This window comes from Eriocheir sinensis, unplaced genomic scaffold (assembly GCF_024679095.1).
Source record: "Eriocheir sinensis breed Jianghai 21 unplaced genomic scaffold, ASM2467909v1 Scaffold487, whole genome shotgun sequence".
Classification (NCBI taxonomy): Eukaryota; Metazoa; Arthropoda; class Malacostraca; order Decapoda; family Varunidae; genus Eriocheir; species Eriocheir sinensis.
The window spans coordinates 316,688-336,370 of NW_026111817.1; the positions used below are offsets into that span (position 1 = coordinate 316,688).

General features: G+C 47.8%; 1 protein-coding gene across 1 annotated transcript in view; it reads right to left on the reverse strand.

Moving 5' to 3' along the window:
- LOC126992534 (general transcription factor IIH subunit 3-like) overlaps positions 1 to 6,567 on the reverse strand; it is a 38,801-nt gene extending 32,234 nt beyond the window's left edge. The window contains exons 1-6 of the mRNA XM_050851342.1: positions 6,209 to 6,567; positions 5,311 to 5,512; positions 4,534 to 4,768; positions 2,905 to 3,058; positions 1,680 to 1,875; positions 1,330 to 1,390 (exon numbers count right to left, since the gene is read on the reverse strand). Of these exons, the coding sequence (XP_050707299.1) occupies positions 1,689 to 1,875; positions 2,905 to 3,058; positions 4,534 to 4,768; positions 5,311 to 5,511 (777 nt within the window). The 5' untranslated portion in view covers position 5,512; positions 6,209 to 6,567 and the 3' untranslated portion in view covers positions 1,330 to 1,390; positions 1,680 to 1,688. The remainder of the gene's footprint in view (positions 1 to 1,329; positions 1,391 to 1,679; positions 1,876 to 2,904; positions 3,059 to 4,533; positions 4,769 to 5,310; positions 5,513 to 6,208) is intronic.
- Between the last annotated feature and the right edge of the window lie 13,116 nt (positions 6,568 to 19,683).

Consider the following 19,683-nt stretch of genomic DNA (forward strand, 5'->3'; position numbering starts at 1 on the left):
CCTTGGGAAATACTTGCTGTAAGAATTGAAAGCATCTGAGAATACAAGACTTGGTGACTGCACTCCACTGTAACACTCCACCTCACACACGGTAATCCCTCTGCAGATGCTCCTCCACTTGCTTGCCATGGGGTTGCCTCGAAAAGTCCCATCGTAAAAATATCGCATGTCACATTCACGCCTAACGGACATCATCGGACAGCCTATGTACCATGCCTTAAATGTGCTGCGATCACTTACCATATGCAGCCTAAAGATGGGAAAAATCACCCGTCACAGAGCCTTTCTCAAAACAAAATATTTAAAAAACATATCAAAATTTGCAGTACAGGAGACCCTCTATTGGACGCCAGATATCTACCCAAGAAAGTCAAGCAAAACGGAGGTGTTATTTCAATGAGATTTATCAATTTGAGACTGGTGGGAGATATTCTTTTTGTGTGTGTGTGTGTGTGTGTGTGTGTGTGTGTGGGTGGGAAGGAGTCAGCTCAAGGGCGTGTTTCAAAGAAGTATTTACAATAAGTGTGCTAATTAGAGGGTCTGCTACTGCACAGATTCCACAAAATTTTAACGTAATCGCACCGTCGCAGAGTCAAAAAAACGTGCAAGTCGGAACAGCGTAAGTCGAGAAGCATCTGTGTTTAGTGAACCTCAATTTGACAAGATTCAGAATTTGTCAAACCATACTATATAACCTAGTGAACATTTATTATATATATAGCAACTATTTTTGGCCTTATTTTCAAACACATTTAATCTTCATAGAACAATACTTTTCTTAAACGATTGACAGTTCTCATTTGACGAAACAATACGAAATACTTAAACGATATCTTACTCTCCTCTTATTTGACACAGTGCCTTGTACCCCTTCACAGCTTCAGGCACAAGGAACTTTAGTATATTATAATGACTTGTAGAGGTAAAGGTTTTTCTCACAATAGGTTCAAGAGGCTTTACAGTGACACCAACAATTACTAAAGTGCTCCTGTAAAAGTCTATCTCCTTAAGGCTGTGACGCACTCCACTTTGTAAATTTGACCTCATAAAAAGTATCATCATTGCTAAAGTTGACCCCTTCCAAGACCCAACCCTTCAAGGACTCACCCCTTCCAAGACCCAACCCTTCAAGGACTCACCCCTTCCAAGACCCAACCCTTCAAGGACTCACCCCTTCCAAGACCCAACCCTTCAAGGACTCACCCCTTCCAAGACCCAACCCTTCAAGGACTCAGACTATTACACGAGCCTTTGCAATCGGTACTTTCCCTGGCGCTGATGGTGCAAGATAAACGGTGCAAAGACAAACCCTCACTGAGCGCCACTAACCTGTGATCCCTGTCCTCCTACGTCCTGTGTTTCCATGACAGGGAGAGGCTGGACAGCATTTCTGGGGTGTGGAAAACAGAGACCAGACTAGTGAAACACAGCGCTTTACTGCCTCCGAGATTAACATATTCTCCCAAGTAATTATAAAGCTTGACTATAATCGTTTTCATTCCTGTCATATTCTCTCCTCGTCCTCTTCCTACTAATTTTCCTTATCTACCCTTCTTTTTGTTCTTTTTGCCTTCTCTCCTCTTCATTCCTCCACCTCATATACCTTTCCCTTTTGTCTTCCTCCTAATTCTCTAGCTATTTCTCTTCATTTCCTCAACCTCTCCTCCTCCTGTACACACCTCACGACTTCACTTCTTCTTCTTGCCCGTGCGTACGAGCGGTCGGTCCGTCTGGAAGATAACATTGCAGGTGGTGCACAGCGGGACGGCCTTGCAGTAAACAGAGAGGCAGTTGGAGCACACGCTGGCCATGTCCACCAGCGTGCGGTGACAGAAGCAGGCCGCGCGGTAGTCCACTGTGTCCGGGCGGGGTGTTCAGCTTGGTGGTGGCTGTGTCATGAGTGGTACATGAGGAGCAGCGCCTGAGAAGCTCGTTTACCTGAGGGTTGTGAGGTGGATGTTATGGGGAGTCCGTTTTGATGGTTTGTGGGGGGGGTGTGAGGCGCTGATAAACACCATCTGTTATAGGCCATTCCTGAGACTTCTATGATATGGGGAGTCCGTTTTGATGGTTTGTGGGGGTGTACAGCACTGATAAACACCATCTGTTATAGGCCATTCCTGAGACTTCTATGTTATGGGGAGTCAGTTTTGATGGTTTGTGGGGGGGGTGTATGGCACTGATAAACACCATCTGTTATACGCCATTCCTGAGACTTCTATGTTATGGGGAGTCCGTTTTGATGGTTTGTGGGGGGGGTGAGGCGCTGATAAACACCATCTGTTAAACGCCATTCCTGAGACTTCTATGATATGGGGAGTCCGTTTTGATGGTTTGTGGGGGGGGTGTTCGGCACTTATAAACACCATCTGTTATACGCCATTCCTGAGACTTCTATGATATGGGGAGTCAGTTTTGATGGTTTGTGGGGGGGGTGTACAGCACTGATAAACACCATCTGTTAAAGGCCATTCCAGAGACTTCTATGATCTGTGGTGTGCAGACAGACTTTGGCACACAGACTGATGGTATTTATAACCCTTTCTAAAGATTTTATGATCTGTGGAGTGTGTGTGGGATATATATGAACACAGATACATTAGTAATATTGCATAGGCTGCTGCAGTGACTTGTATGATTTCTGATGTGTGTAGAAAGACAAATATACACACAGATATGATTCACCTGTAGCCCTTTATGAAGACTTATGATTTGTGGTGAGTGCGCAAAATAGATAGATATATACACTAATACATGCCTTCTATAGTCCATTCCAGTAACCTGTATGATTTGTTGTGCATTCAAGACATACAAATAGATACATGCCTTTTTTTTTTTTGTGTGTGTGTGTGTGTGTGTGTGTGTGTGTGTGTGTGTGTGTGTGTGTGTGTGTGTGTGTCTCACCTGGCGCACACAGTGGTAGGTGCCGCCGGTGATGTCTGCGCCCTGCTGCAGGAGGCCATGATCGCCCCTATGACACACACATCCACGGGCGTCGAGGACTTCTGGGCCGTGAGGTAGGTGTTGATGTAGGTCAGGTACTGGCTGCCCGTGTCCGCTGCCGGGGGGGAGAGGAGGAGGGAGGAAATCTAAGTTAGCACAGTTTTTTTTTACAGCAAAGGAGACAGCTCAAGGGCACAAAAAAGTAAACAATAAAAAAAAAGCCCGCTACTCGCTGCTCACAAAAAGAAACCAAAGAGGTGGCCGAAAGAGAGTTACATATTTAGTCACTTTACATTCTCTTATATCAACAGAAATGTACTAAAGGATTATAACTGATGGCTCCAGTGAATGCTAATAGGCTAACAGAGGAGGAGGAGGAAGAGGAGTAGGACTGTGTTGGGAAGAGTAAAGAGTAAATGAAATGCCAGGATTTTCTCTTTCCTACACTCCCACACGACCTCTGCATGTAACAACACACGAGAAATTAATCCAAACAAGGAAAGGTTTGGCAGCGCCGGGGATCGAACCCACGACCAGCGTAACGGGAGAGCCCCTCCTTATCCAGTCAGCCAAAGAGGTGCCCCAGAGTGAGTTATAGGAGGCTCGCCCATCAAGCAAGTCACCACTACATAAATATCAAATCCATGCCACTCTTCAAACCACCTTCCAGCTCGGGGTCATCACAACTAACTGGCTATTTCTTTCATTGATTTACTTTCTTACAGCAACAGAAGAACCTCAAGGGGAAAAATAAAGACAAGACAAAAACTACCTAATCAAAACAATATTGGCGTAGGACTCACAGGGGAAGAAAAGGGGAAGAAAAACAGACAAACAACATTGGTATAGGACTCACAGGGGAAAAAAAGGGGAAGAAAAACAAGAAAAGGGGGAGAAAAACAGACAAACAATATTGGTGTAGGACTCACAGGGGAAGAAAAGGGGAAGAAAACAAGAAAAGGGGGAGAAAAACAGACAAACAATATTGGTGTAGGACTCACAGGGGAAGAAAAGGGGAAGAAAAACAAGAAAAGGGGAAGAAAAACAGACAAATAATATTGGTGTAGGACTCACAGGGGAAGAAAAGGGGAAGAAAAAAGACAAAAAAAAAAGACTTGCATAGGATTCCCAGGAGACGAAGAGCCAAAAAAAAAGATAAACACAGTTGTCCCTCAAATAGTACGTTTCCAATATTTTGATTTTGGTTTTACGCGAATTTTCCAAGAAGATTTTTTAGGGTTTTTAAATTTCTCAATGAGCAGGAAATTTAGGGTCATATGATAAGACATTTCACCTCCCAAGAACACATATTTGACAAGGCATTCGTAGGAGTTGTGGGCATTTCCAGGAGTAGTTTTATCACCCTGGTGGTAGTCTGACCCTTCCTCTGTACCGTGAAGCTAAAGAAACACTCACTAGAACCTGACTGACCCCCTCTTTGACCTTTAGAAACAGCTGATGTGATAAGTGAAAGTGTCTTATTATACCAACCTTAAAAATCCTATAAAGCTGAAACCGAACTATTGGAAACTGTACTATTTGAGGGACTTATAAAAAAATACTCATAAACAACAGAAGCACAGGACTCACAGGATATCTTGAGCACAAGTAGCCTGGCTTGCATCCTCTTGGCCAGGATCTCCTCGGTCTCCTTGCGCTTGATGTAGAGGAGCCCCCTGCCCATGGCCCCGGAGAGAAGGGACTCATTCTGTTCAGGGTTGGTGGGGGTGCTAGCGGCCGCCTCAGCCATGGCCCTCACGCCCCTCTCAATGGCCCGGTCCACTTGTCCCAGCATCTCCAGCCGCCCGTCCTTCTGTCTCCCAACCTGAAGGGAAGCGCTTGGGTCAGGAATGGCTGCAGAATGTGAGGCTTTATAGGAGTTATTGCATATTTTTCTTCTTTATCTTTCATTTCTCCTTTTTTTCTGCCTTTGTCTATCTTTATCTTAGCTCCTTCCTTCCTCTAATCCTGACTTATTCTCTCCCAAAGCCTTGTCACACTATCACTAGGCTCACAACACTACCCATGGACTGAGGAACAAGCAGCACCACCAACTTTATCTTTCATTTCTCCTTTTTTTCTGCCTTTGTCTATCTTTATCTTAGCTCCTTCCTTCCTCTAATCCTGACTTATTCTCTCCCAAAGCCTTGTCACACTATCACTAGGCTCACAACACTACCCACGGACTGAGCAACAAGCAGCACCACCAACTTTATCTTTCATTTCTCCTTTTTTTCTGCCTTTGTCTATCTTTATCTTAACTCCTTCCTTCCTCTAATCCTGACTTATTCTCTCCCAAAGCCTCGTCACACTATCACTAGGCTCACAACACTACCCACGGACTGAGCAACAAGCAGCACCACCAACCCCATCTTCATTGGAGCCTGGGTAGAGGAACCGTGACTCCAGGTGATTGGCGGCCAGCACAGCGAGGGAGTTCCGCGCGTTGGCTGCCAGGTGGAGGTTAGCGAACGCCACGACAGCGTTGAAGTAGGTGTGTGCGTCGTGCTCAGCCAGCTGTGGGTGCATGTCCACAACCATCACCAGCAGGCACCCCTCCTCCGCCATGCTAGGGACAGTTAACAACATCATTATTATCATTATTAGGCAGTCCTCCTCCATTATACTCTGGCCAGAGGGTTATTATTATTATTACTAGGATTGTGCAGTGGCTGGGAGGGTGGAAAATGGTATATATATATGTATGTACTGCCTCTTGTGGTGCCTAGAGGTGGACTGACAAACATATCCTCGGGGGCAATAGCAAAAAACCGTGAAATATTTGCCAATACTAAACCATGTCATGTCGTAGCGGCCGACCATGGACAGAGTACAAGTCCAAAGCCTTCAGTCTCTGGGAATAACTTAGATGCTCCATACCTCTAATGTTCCTGGTCTAACGTCTCTGCACTGACTCAAGTAAGTCGAAATCAGTAATATATCCCAGATTCCACACAGATGAACAATATTCAAGTAAAGGCCGAATGTGCGTCACATAAATAGGGACAAGAAAGTAAGCATTGCGGTTAACTGTAGATTTAAGTAGATTTTCAGCCATGCCACCTGCTCTTGGACGACATTCTGTATGCTGGTGAAATTTCAAGGAAGAACCGACATTAACCCCAAGGTCCATTGCAGAATCTTTAACCGGATCGACCACAGGTGTGCGCTGGACACTGCCTACAGTTCATGGTGCAGATGCAAATGGTATGTTGGAGGAATTCTCTGATGTGTTTGAGGCTGACAACACTGACACGTGACTCACCTGTGTCAATTTGGTGTGTCAACGTCCTTGTGTTGTGGAGGAGCCTTCTTCTTCTTCTTCAATGCTTTAAGGACGCTCGTTATGGCATGGGACCACACTCTCTATTGCCCTGGCGTTGTGGGTTGCTGGTGGCTGTTGTGGTGGTTAGTGGAGCTTCTACGAGGAGGAGGCGGCGTGACAGTGTGGCGTCTTCTTCTTCTTCTTGGGGGCTTTTATGGGGCTAGTTAGGCAATGGGACCACGCTCTCTATTGCCCTGGCGGTGTGGGTTGCTGGTGGCTGTTGTTGTGGTGGTTAGTGGAAGAGGTGGAGGCGGCGTGAGTGTGGCGTCGTGGTGTTGACGTCGCTTACAACACCAACACCACAGTGACGGTCCAACGTTGCCAGATCCTCGTATTGAGCACATTGTAATTCCGATTTTTGACATGTAACCACTGCAGAAAGACATTATTAATTAACCATTTCAACCATAGCTATTAATGAACCTAGTATTGAGATGGAGGAGGCAGTTTTGGGTCGAAAATAGGCGAATATGAAAGGCTAAGCAGGGCATCTGGCACCGCTTCCCACATCGGCGGCCACACCAGCTGATTGTCGTACTCACGTCAGTGCCTTATCAGTTTCTGCCTAATTAAAGCTATAATGGCCCAGTAAGTGACAGTATTTAATCAAACTTGTCACATAAAACTTAATTATTATGTTATGTACGCGCTGGAAGAATAAATAATGTACGCGCTGAAAGAATAAATAATGTACGCGCTGAAAAAATAAATAATGTACGCGCTCAAAGAATAAATAATGTACGCGCTCAAAGAATAAATAATGTACGCGCTGAAAGAATAAATAATGTACGCGCTCAAAGAATAAATAATGTACGCGCTGAAAAAATAAATAATGTACGCGCTCAAAGAATAAATAATGTACGCGCTCAAAGAATAAATAATGTACGCGCTGAAAGAATAAATAATGTACGCGCTGAAAGAATAAATAATGTACGCGCTGAAAAAATAAATAATGTACGCGCTCAAAGAATAAATAATGTACGCGCTCAAAGAATAAATAATGTACGCGCTGAAAGAATAAATAATGTACGCGCTCAAAGAATAAATAATGTACGCGCTCAAAGAATAAATAATGTACGCGCTCAAAGAATAAATAATGTACGCGCTCAAAGAATAAATAATGTACGCGCTGAAAGAATAAATAATGTACGCGCTCAAAGAATAAATAATGTACGCGCTGAAAAAATAAATAATGTACGCGCTGAAAGAATAAATAATGTACGCGCTGAAAGAATAAATAATGTACGCGCTCAAAGAATAAATAATGTACGCGTTGAAAGAATAAATAATGTACGCGCTCAAAGAATAAATAATGTACGCGCTCAAAGAATAAATCAACGCTCTCTCTCTCTCTCTCTCTCTCTCTCTCTCTCTCTCTCTCTCTCTCTCTCTCTCTCAAAGTCCTCAGGAAGGGCACACACACAAGGGCACACAATCATCTTGGCACTTGGATGTCACAGAATGGCACACAACCCTCCTGTGCTCCCCTACAAAGTACACCACCCAAGGCATTATGAAGGCACTGTGTGTATGACCAAGCGCTGTCCATGTTTGCTCCTGGTTAATGTCTGAGGCTCTGAGCAAGTACAGAGATCGACTTTTCAGTATATAATTATTTTCTTACTGTCTGTAAATGCGTTTATACACCCACCAAGGCGTAAAGGCACTGTTGGGTGTGTGTGTGTGACCTAGCACTGTTCATGTTTGCTTCTGGTTAATGTCTGAGGCTCTGAGCAAGTACAGAGATCGACTTTTCAGTATATAATTATTTTCTTACTGTCTGTAAATGCGTTTATACACCCACCAAGGCATTAAGGCACTGTTGTGTGTGTGTGTGTGTGTGTGTGTGTGTGTGTGTAGGCCTAACACAATCTGCTCACCATAAAAAAATTCAAGATGTAGAGCAGTTTGATATCCATTCTCTCAGCAGCTCCATCTTTTTCAGTGTGAGGTGTTAGGTGAAGAAAGAAAGAAAATAGGAATTAAATGCTATCTCACGTCAGAAGAGGAAAGAAAGTGAAAGAAAGGACGAAAATGAAGGAGAAAAGGGAACAGGAATGGGAATTAAATGCTATCTCATGTCATATTAGGAAAGAAAGGACGAAAATGAAGGAGAAAAGGGAACAGGAATGGGAATTAAATGCTATCTCATGTCATATTAGGAAAGGACGAAAATGAAGAAAAGGGAACAGGAATGGGAATCAAATATCATCTCGCAATAGAAAAGGAAAGAAAGAATGAAAAGGGGAATAAAATGAAAGAGAAAAGGGAACGGGAATCAAATAAATAAAAATATACAAAAATTTTATCTGGCGTGAAAAAAAAAGGAAGAAAACGAGAATGATTATATTTGTGTGGAGGGTGACTGAAGTATTAGGTACATTTCTATTCCTAAAAGAAGAAAATTAACAATACTGAGAGCAAAACAGACTACGCTATTATGTGTTACCGATGTCCAGTCTTACCGCGCACAGAACTGATAAGGCTGATAACCACACTAACAGAAAGGCAACCCATGAATTTGTAGAAGGCAGGGCAGACAGAGAACCAGGTGGAGAGATGAAATTAGAACCTTTACCAGAGCAGGGTGGAGTACACTTGACATCAGACAGACTCAGGTGGAGGAATGGTACTGGAACCTCCACAGAACCAGAATGGAGTACACTAATGCTTGGTGGAGAGATGAAATTAGAACCTTTACCCGAGCAGGATGGAGTACACTTGACATCAGACAGAGAGTTGGGGGTAGAGGAAAGGAATTGGAACTTCCACTGAAAGCAGAAGGGAGAACACTAATGTCTGAGAGAGTATCAGGTGATGAGATATGATTAGAACCTTTGCTGAATACACTAACACCAGGTAGAGAAGTGGAGGACCCTGGGAAAGGCCTTTGCCCAGAAACCGAGCAACAACGCCGCTGAACACGACAGTGATGACCCAGTGGAATAAAATTGAGGTTTAAAAGGACTCGATAGTCTATATTTTATTTATATATAATTTTTTTCAATTAGATTTGTTCATAAATACAAACATAATTTTCTCTAGATATTAAGAATTATGCTGAGAGTCGCGGCAGCACGAGGCGTCTCGACACAATGCTAGTGAGCAGGGTAGGGCCAGCGTGACTCGGCACTTCCATAGGAGGCACACACACAGGTCACCAACGCCACACACACCCCAGACTCCCGGCCGGCCGCCCCACAAAGCCCGCCTCAGCACAAGAGTCTCTCAAATACATAATCTCTCTCGCCTTCCTTCCACGTCAGGGATCTCTAGCTAGGAATGGACACCTGCCCGCCACTAGCGCCAGTCAGGACACCGCCTGCTGCCTCCTCGGCCCCGTATCAGCATGGTGTGATGGCAGGGTGGGTGATCATCAGTGATGGCGTGTGTTGAGGGAAGTGTGTGTTTGTTGTGTTCCGCCCTTGTGTGGGCAGAGTGTGGGGAGCTTGTCATCGGTGGCCTGAGAGAGTAGCGCCTGTCAGTGTGCCGGGCAGTGTCGGGAAGTGCCGCCCTGACGGGTGGCTGGGGCAGGCCGCAGTGCTTGGTACTATTTGAATATTAAAATGCTATGGTAGCCTCTATCGGGAAGATAGTGTATAGGGAACTTGGAGAAATTCCAATTGAATGTACATAACTGATGCTGCTGCTGCTGCCATGGATTGCTTTCCTTCATATATAAATTTAGAAAAGTATAATTTAATTGTGAACGCTCTATGTTTACGCCTCTTACATCCTTCAAAAAGCCTTAGATTATTCCTTTTACTTAAGTAATTCATGAATGTTTTCCATAACTGTGAACTGCCATCAATTTCCCTTCTGCGGTTCAATTAAAACAATTTTGGTTAAACACAACACCAAAACTATCTGGCAACGCCATTAAAATACTTGCTTGACGGAAGGTTGGCTACGTGCTGGGCGGTGGAGTGTGGCAAACAAAACCTCAAGGTGGTGGTGGAGCACGAAGAAAAACTAAACACATCATTGTTCACGTTTGTGTTTTTATGTAATTTAGATAAGATACATGTAGCAATGAACTCTTTGTGCAGTATGGACATCTCAATACCAGAAAATCTTACCTAATGATCAGACGCTGGAACAAACTCCCCTCAACCCTTTGCCCGCCACCAGTCAGTCCAGCTCGCCCACCCACACACACACACACACACACACACACATACACACACACACACACACACACACACACACACACACACACACACACACACACACACACACACACGTTTGTCTGTGCTGTCCTGGAGGTGACACAGACTGCCTGACCGTCAATCTGAACACTGAGGTCCCAGAGCACTGCGGTGTGGTGGTGGTGGCTGCCTCTCGTGTCCCGACCCGAGCCGTGGCCGGTGAGAACACTCTTGACTAGTAGTATTTCTTGAATTATGCTACAACCATCATAGCGCCTCCTCCTCGTGAGGATCAAAGTCTTTGGCAGAGTTAGAACAAGGAATACTGTATGAAACATTCACTAAAGCGAGGGTTCTGCAAGGGTCTAGGGAACCTCGAAACCTCGCCTCGGAGAAATTTACTCTATACACGGATAGATTAAACGGAGCAAAGATATAATTAGTTAGATATCCAAGACTCGCGTAACTTTTGGTGGGAGAGGTTTTGAGTAGGGTGGTTTATCTGCGGCTTGGCGGTGGCCGTTCTTGCTGACGGAGCTGTGGATGATGGGCAGCGGCAGCAGCCTGCTGGCCGGGTGATGGTGGTGGTGGGCGTGACCAGCGCCACGGAGGCCTGGCGTGCTTCTCACACGCTGGGCGGCGGGCAGTAGCTCAGCCCCTTGGGGGACTTTGGCAAGGTTGGCCATGCGTTTGGTCCGCTGATCTGGAGTGGCTTTGAAGATCTGCTTGGGCAGGCCGCCGGGTATGCCGCATTTGACGGGGAGCCGTGGCTGCTGGTCTCCATGGGACACACATGTTCTGCTGCGCCTTGCCAGCGCCAGGCGGCCGCCGGGCATCTTGTTGTTCCCATGGGGAAGAGATATCCTGTTGGGCTTTGAGGTATTCACGCTGGACACGGCGGTCTTGGCGCCCTTGGCGCGCCCTTGGCGCCACGTGGGAGTAGATCACCCCGTCCTTGCTGTCAATGGATATCGACATGTTTGTACTTCCTAGGTAGGGCGGCGCCAGGCAGGCCCAGGACATGGCTGCCGCACCGGGCACCAGCGACTGCCTGCTCCGGTTGATGATGTGTTGCCCCGCCCCCAGGCCGCCGGCCGTGGTGGTGAGGGGCAGGGCGTGGCCGTGGCCCAGGCCGGTGCTGGTGGCTGTGGTGGCAGTGTGGGCAGGCGCGTCCGTGGCGGGAGAGGAAGCAATACCGTTACACGCCCACCAGCAGAGGTGGCGGGCAGCCATGGACACCTGCGTGCTGTTGGATATGGTGGAAGGCGCGCTGGAGGCGGCGGAGGAGGCGGCTGAGTGGGCGGGGGCGGAGTGGTTGGTGCTGCTGGCGATGATGGAGGTGCCTGCCGCCCGGGGGTGGTGCAGGGACGAGCGGTTGTCCTCAAGCTGCGCCCGGGAGGCCACCAGCTGGGCCACCTGCTCCTGCACCAGCTGGGCCGGCCTGGCACACGGCCATCTGTTCACCAAGCACCTCCTCGATGTGCTCCAGCAGGATGGAGTTGTTGCTGCCGCCTGAGCTGGAAAAAACAAACAATGCAGAATTAAAGACTCACATCAGGAGTTGAGAGTTAGATCAATTTTGGGTGGAGAGAGAGGTCAGTTTGGGTGGAGAATCAATTTGGGGTGGAGAGAGAGAGTCAATTTGGGGTGGAGAGAGGGCCAGTTTTTGGGAGAGGTGGGTGGAGAGGCCGCTTTGGGTGGAGAGAGGTCAGTTTGGGTGAGAGAGAGAGGTCAGTTTGGGTGGAGAGAGAGGTCAGTTTGGGTGGAGAGAGAGGTCAGTTTTGGGGCAGACGTCAGGAGGACCCAACTCACCCCTGCATGCTTGATGAAGTGCTCAATGACGGTGTCCACCCCTGCAGGTCGGCCAGCAGCGGGTCCTCCTCGAGGGGCAGCGAGGACATGATGTAGGCGCCCTTCATGGGGGATCTTGCCAGCCATGCCCATGTTTCATCACCATCTGTAAGACAGCGCAAGGGGTCAATATACCAGTGTCCAAAGCAAGGCTAGGAACATCAAGGTTGCTTTCCATCTCCTAACCTTTCCTAACCTTCCCTTACCTCTCCTAACCTTCCCTCCTCCTAACTCTCCTAACCTTCCTTTACCTCTCTAACCTTTCCCTACCTCTCTTAACCTTCCCACCTCTCCTAACCTTCCTTACCTCCCTAACCTTTCTCCTACCTCTCCTAACCTTCCTAACCTTTCCTTACCTCTTCTAACCTTCCTAACCTTTTCCTTACCTCTCCTAACCTTCCACCTCTCCTAACCTTCCCTAATCTTTCCTCACCTCCTCCTCCTAACCTTCCCTAACCTATCCCTAACCTTCCTAACCTTCCCTAACCTTCCCTTACCTACCCTAACCTTCCTTTACCTCTCCTAACCTTCCTAACCTTCCTTACCTCTCCTAACCTTCCCTAACCTTTCCTCATTCTCTCCTAACCTTCCCTAACCTTCCCTAACCTTCCTTACTCTCTCCTAACCTTCCCTAACTCCTTCCCTTTACCTCCTAACCTTCCCTAACCTTTCCTTACCTCTCCTAACCTTCCCTAACCTTCTTCCTTCCTTACCTCTCCTAACCTTCCTCTCTCCTAACCTTCCCTAACCTTTCCTTACCTCTCCTAACCTTCCCTAACCTTCCTTAACCTTTCCTTACCTCTCTCCTAACCTTCCCTAACCTTCCTTACCTCTCCCCTAACCTTACCTCTCCTTACCTTCCTTAACCTTCCTCCTAACCTCTCTTCCCTTCCCTTCCTTCCCTTCCTTTCCCTTCTCTTCCCTACCCTTTCCTCTGCTTCCCCTCCCTCCTCACCTTATGCTCATGCTGGGGTGATGGTGTTGTGACCCGCCGAGGCCACTGTCACGGGCATGGGCATCACAGCATGGGGGCTGTGGTGACCAGGGGCGTGGTCACATCACAGCCGCCATGGCTGCTGGTGGTGGTGAGGGTGGAGGTGGCGGTGGTGGTGGGAGGTGGAGCCCGTCTGATGGCGGAAGCCGCAGCCGTGGTGGTGGTCTGCATGGCGGGTACTGTGGTGTTGGTGGCAGTGGAGGTGGAGGTGGTGGATGTGGTGGTGGATGGGGCGACGGGCTGTGGTGATGCGGTGCTGGTGGCGGCGGTGGCGGTGGTGGTGGTGGTGACTTTGAGCAAGGGCACAGAGATGGAGGAGGAGGCGGAGGAGGTGGTGGTGGTGGCGGCGGTGGTGGGGGGCTGCTGGTGGTGGATGTTGGTGGTGAGGAGGTGCTCGAGGGCCTCACACACACGCTGGCCAACGGTCGGCAAGCTTCGTGATTTGCACCGACAAGCAGCCGCTCCTGTACCACCATTTGCCACACCGCCTCAACCTCTGCGGGAAGGCAAGGAGGAATAAGACAAGGAGGATGAGACAACCAAGGGGGAATAAGACAAGGAGGATGAGACAACAAAACAGAACATGAGGAGAGGAAGAGGAGGAAGAGAGGAAGGGAATAAGACAATAAAACAACACACTCAGGAGGAATAGAACACAAAATCAAGGGGGAATAAGACAAGGAGGAATAAGACAACAAAACAGAACATGAGGAGAGGAAGAGGAGGAAGAGAGGAAGGGAATAAGACAATCAAGGAGGAATAAAACAATAAAACAACACACTCAGGGGGAATAGAACACAAAATCAAGGGGGAATAAGACAAGGAGGATGAGACAACTAAAACTGGCTGATGTCTGATGTCTGGAGGGTGCCGGGAGTCATTGTCTTGAATGTCTGAATGGGGCTTTAACACTCTCCTACTCTGTCCCCTCAAGTCTCCTCTCCCTTCCCTTCCCTTCCCTTCCCTTCCCAGCCCTATGAAGACCCTCACCCTGCTGAACATTGGTCCCTTCCTTCCTTCCCTTCCCTTCCTTCTCTTCCTTCCCTTCCCAGCCCTATGAAGCTACCCCCACACCTGCCTGTTGGTCTTCCCCACCATCCCTCCCATCTACCAAGGTCCTCACCCTGCTGTCGGTGCAGTGAGTGCTGTGGGCTGCAGGCCCAGGTGGTGCAGGGCGCCTCAGGGGTGGGGCTCATGGGCCAGGCACAGCTCCTCGGGGTGGTTATCAGGCGGGAGGCTGTGGCCCGGCGCCAGCATGGGCAGCTCCTCGGAGATCGACTCAGGCGTGCTTGGGGACGAGGTATGGATCGAGGCTCCAGCGCGCCAGAACCCTGGCACGGGCGCCACACTGGTTCAGCTCGGCCTCCCGCGCTGGGGCGGGTGATCAGCCCACTGCGTGTTCAGGAACGTAGATTTCTGAAACAATAAAATTTGGAAATGTCAACAGCATCATAAAATTTTACAAAGCCATTGCAATACAGAAGCTTGTTTTTCATCATGTTTTGCAATCCCACAAGTCCTGCAATATCACAACCTGCAATCCAATCCTGCAATACCACAACCATTCCAACCTTACAATCCTGCAACTTAGTTACTGCAATCTAACAATCCTACAATCCTATAATCCCAATCCTGCAATCCCTCAGTTACTGCAATCCCATAATCCTCACTCTTAATCTTCCAATCCTACAATCTCTTTAGTTACTGCAATCTAACAATCCCCACAATCCCATAACCTTACTTGATGGAATCCTACAATCTCTGACCTCACAATCCTGCAATACTTTAGTTACTAGAACCCACCTGCAATCCCACACCCCACAATCCCACAATCCTGCAATCCACACCTCCTCTCCTCCTCACCTCGTGGGATGTGTCCAGGGGTGCTGGGGCCTTTAGTGCAGACCAGCATGAGGCTGAGCGGGCGCGGGCCATGGCCTCCTCCTGCAGCACCTCCTCCTCATCCACCTCCAGACCCGCCTGCAGAGCTCCCTCAGCCGGCCTCCTCCACATCCAGCCGGCTCACAGGTGGATCAGGGGGTGGTGAGGGCGGTGGTGGTGGTGGTGGTGGTGTGGGGGGAGGTGGTGGCTTGATCTGTATTGGTGGTTGGGTACTGGTGTTGGTACTCGAGGTGGTGGTGGTGGTGGTGGTGGCGGTTGTGGAGGTGGAGAGGCTGCTGTTGGTGGTGTTTGTGGTGGTGGTGGGTGGTGGTGGTGGCGGTGAGTGTGGTGTTGCTGGGTACAGGGGCCAACTGGTCTTTCAAGCTTGACTGCTGCCACACCGCGAGGTTCAACTCCACCTCCACCAATACAGCGATCTCCACTCCACTTCCACCTCCGCAGCGCATCTCCACTCCACCACCAACTCCACGCGTTTCAACTCATGCAGATCTCCACGTTTCTGCATCTCCACGCTCAGATCTCAACTCCGCGAGGTTCAACTCCACGATCTCAACACCACGACTTTCAACTCCACGATCTCCACTCCACGGGACTCCCCTACTCTGGAATCCACTCCTCACCCCATTCCTCTTGACTCCATTCCTCTGATTCCATTCCTCTTGATTCCATTCCTTGATTCCATTCTGCTTTCAATACCTCTGGTTCAATTACATTGGCTCCACCACCATTCTTGGGTGATCCATTCTCTTGATTCCATTCCTCTTGATTCTATTCTCTTGATTCTAACCTCTTGATTCCAGTCCTTCCTCCATTCCTCTTGGCTCCATTCCCTTGGTTCAATTCCTCTTGATTCCATTCCTCTTGACTCCATGCCTCTGGGTTCAACCTCTTGATTCCATTCCTCTTGGACTCCATGCCTCTGGTTTCAACTCCTCTGACTCCATTCCTCTTGGTTCTATTCCTCTTGATTCCATTCCTCTGATTCCATTCCTCTTGACTCATTCCTCTTGGATTCCATTCCCCTTGACTCCATTCCTCTTGATTCCATTCCTCTTGCCTCCATTCCTCTTGATTCCATTCCTCTTGATTCCATTCTTGATTCCATTCCTCTTGAGTCCATTCCTCTTGACTCCATTCCTCTTGGCTCAACACCTCTTCCTCGACCACTCTTCCACCACTCCTCTTTGCTCCATTCCTCTTGGTTCAATTCCTCTTGACTCCACTCCCTCTGGTCCAGGCCTCTTGATTCCTCCTCTTTGCTCCAAACCCCTGTGTCCAGCCCTCTTGTTTCCACACTCCTCTTGACTCATGCCCTCATCTCCACTCCTCTTGACTCCACACTCCTCAAGTCCACTCTCTTGACTCCACATTCCTCATCTCCACGCTCCTCAGCCCACTCCTCTCGACTCCACCTCCGATCTCCACACTCCTGACTCCATTCCCCTCATCTCCCTGCCTCTCGCCTCCCCGCCCCGTCCCTCCCCGCCCTCCTTCTTTATCTCCCCAGGTGGTATGAGCTCCCCATTCCCCACCATGATGCGCGCTGGCTGGCAGGTCAAGTTCTCCCCGTTCTTGACAGGCGTGGCGTTCTTGATGACCAGTGAAGCGAGTGCATGAATCGCTGGCGTTGACTCAAGGGCCGAACGATGGCTGGCGTGGCGAGGCTTTCCGAGGACCTCATGCTGTCCCTGGAGGCTCCAGCTTGTTCATAGGGCAGGTCGCTTTGGTGCTGGTGGCTCATGCCTGGGTCTTGGGTTGCGACTGGGCCTGCACGCACGTGTCCCAGGAAGGTCACGTCATTGATGGGCCTAAACATGACCTGGTTCCTGATGTCCAGCGGCTGAGCCATCTGCTGGGTGGCTACGCTGGGGTGAGGAAGGAGTCAGTGTAGAAATACACTTAGGCCTTGGGAAAAATCTCTATGGGGAAAGACTTAGGCCATGGGAAATGCTTAGACCATGGGAAAACTTAGGCTATGGGTAAAGACTTAGGCCATAGGGACAGACTTAGACCATGGGAAATGCTTAGACCATGGGAAAACATAGGCTATGGGTAAAGACTTAGGCCATAGGGAGCACTTGAACCATGGGAAATGCTTAGACCATGGGAAAACTTAGGCTATGGGTAAAGACTTAGGCCATAGGGAAAGACTTAGACCATGGGAAATGCTTAGACCATGGGAAAAACTTAGGCTATGGGTAAAGACTTAGACCTTGGGAAAAAACTTAGGCCATGAGAAAACTTAGGCCATGGGTAAAACTTAGGCCATGGGTAAAACTTAGGCCATGGTTTAGAATATAGCCATAACTACCTTTCCAATTGATGCAGGAAAGGCTTCAATAATTTAGCTGACACTATGAAGCAAAAGTTACCTCTCGGACCCCTAAAACAACAAGAAAAGATACGAGAAAAAGAAGAAAAGAAAACAAGAAATGAAAAGAAAACGAGGAGTAGGAGTTAGCATATTCCCTAAGGCCGCCAGACCAGCCAGACCCCCTAAGCCAAGCCAACCCACCGATGGGCTGGTTCTTGCGACCGTGGGTGGTGCTGGTGACGGTGACGCTGCTGGTGCTGAGGCTGGTGATGGGCACGATGGGGGTGATGGGAGTGATGGGGCTGCGGTCGCGGCTCCGGTCATGGCTTTGCGAAGAGGAGTCTGTGGGGGAATGGGTAGTGAGAATAGGGTCAATGGGAATGGGGTAGGAATGGAGGATGGGTTCAAGAGGAATGGGTGAATTACTGAGGAAGGAAGAAGATAAGGATAAGGATGAGTTGCTTAGAAGGGATCAAAGATAAACAGGAAAACAAAACAAAAGAAAACAAAGGAAATCAACAAATAAAAAATAAAAACCGAGGAAAACATCAAGAAAAAAGGGGAAAAAAAAAAATCGCTCACTGCCTTCGCCGTGAGCTGTCGATTTTTCATTTTAAGCAAACGAAGGAAAAGACAAGAAAGAGGGAAAAAGATAAACCAACGTACGCACTCACTCACCCTCTTTGCTGCTGCGGTCCGCCTCGTGAAGCTCCCTCTGCCGCTGTCTCTCTCTCTCCTTCTCTCTCGCTCCTCTCTCCTTCTCCTTATGCGTTCTCTTTCCGCCTCCTTCTCCTCTCCCTCTCCTCTCGCGCCCTTCTCTCTCCCTCGGTCCCTCTCTCGCCTCCTCTCGGCTCTCGCCTCTCTCCAGCTCTCGCTCCCTCCAGATCTCCAGCTGATACTCGCGCTGACGAATGTCCTCCTCCAGTTTTAACCTGAGAGAGAGGGTCTTGAGGTTAGGTCAGGTTAGGCTAGGCTAGGTTAGGCTAGGTTATGTGAGGTGAGTGTTCTGTTAGGTTAGGACAGGATAGGCTAGTGGTGCTACATTAGGTTATGTCATGTTATGTAAGGTTGTGTTAGCATAGGTTAGGTTAGGTAGGGATTAGGCTAGGTTAGGTTAGGCTAGGTTATGAGGTGAGGTTCTGTTAGGTTAGACAGGTAAGGCTAGATGCTATGTTATGTTATGTCAGGCCTGAATCTTGTGTATAGGTTGTGGGTTAGGGGCGAAGTGTGAGGTGAGGTCTTCTGCTAGGGTTGTACAGGTTGTGTTAGGTGCTACGTTATGTTATGTCATGTTATGTTAGCATAGGTTAGGTTAGGATAGGCTAGGTTATGTGAGGTGAGGTTCTGTTAGGTTGTACTAGGTGCTACGTTATGTTATGTCATGTTATGTTAGCATAGATTAGGTTAAGCTAGGATATGTGAGGGGTGAGGTTCTGTTAGAGTCAGGTTAGGTTAGGCTAGGTCACTACGTTATGTTATGTCATGTTATGTTAGCAGGTTGTAAGGTTAGGTTAGGCTAGGATATGTGAGGTGAGGTTCTGTTAGGTTAGGACAGGTTAATCTAGATGCTACGTTATGTAATGTCATTTCATGTTATGTAATGTTATGTCAGCATAGGTTGTTGGGTTAGGTAAAGGTGTAGATTAGTGAGCGGCACAACTTCATCAACTGCCAAAGGTGTGTCATTATTTCATATTATTGTTGTTTTCTATTTCTCTATTATTATTTTCAGCATCAATATTCTTATTCTCTCATCATTATTGGCATTAGTAGCTTGATTACGCTTTTCAATAAGGACATAAGAACGCAGGACTCGCATGAGGTCGTGGCCTGTATAAGCGTAGTTCCTCATGAGGAGTAAGATCCTATTAGGCCACCTTATAAACACACTAACCATGTACCTCTTTTACCACCACTAGCATGTTATTTTTATTTAGTATTATCGTTTTTAGTTTTGTTTTGAACTTCACAACATAAGGGCGAGTTTTGTTATTATCACTGTTATTAACATTAATGTCACTACTCATCATTATTAGTGTAATTTCAACCCCTCACAACATTATTTTTACTATAATTACCATTATTACTAGGACATTTTCATCCCACACAGCAAGAGGCTTGTTACTACATTATATATTATTAACATTGTCATTAACATTATTATCTGTCATTTTTACCATCATTATCAATAGTATTTTACTATTAT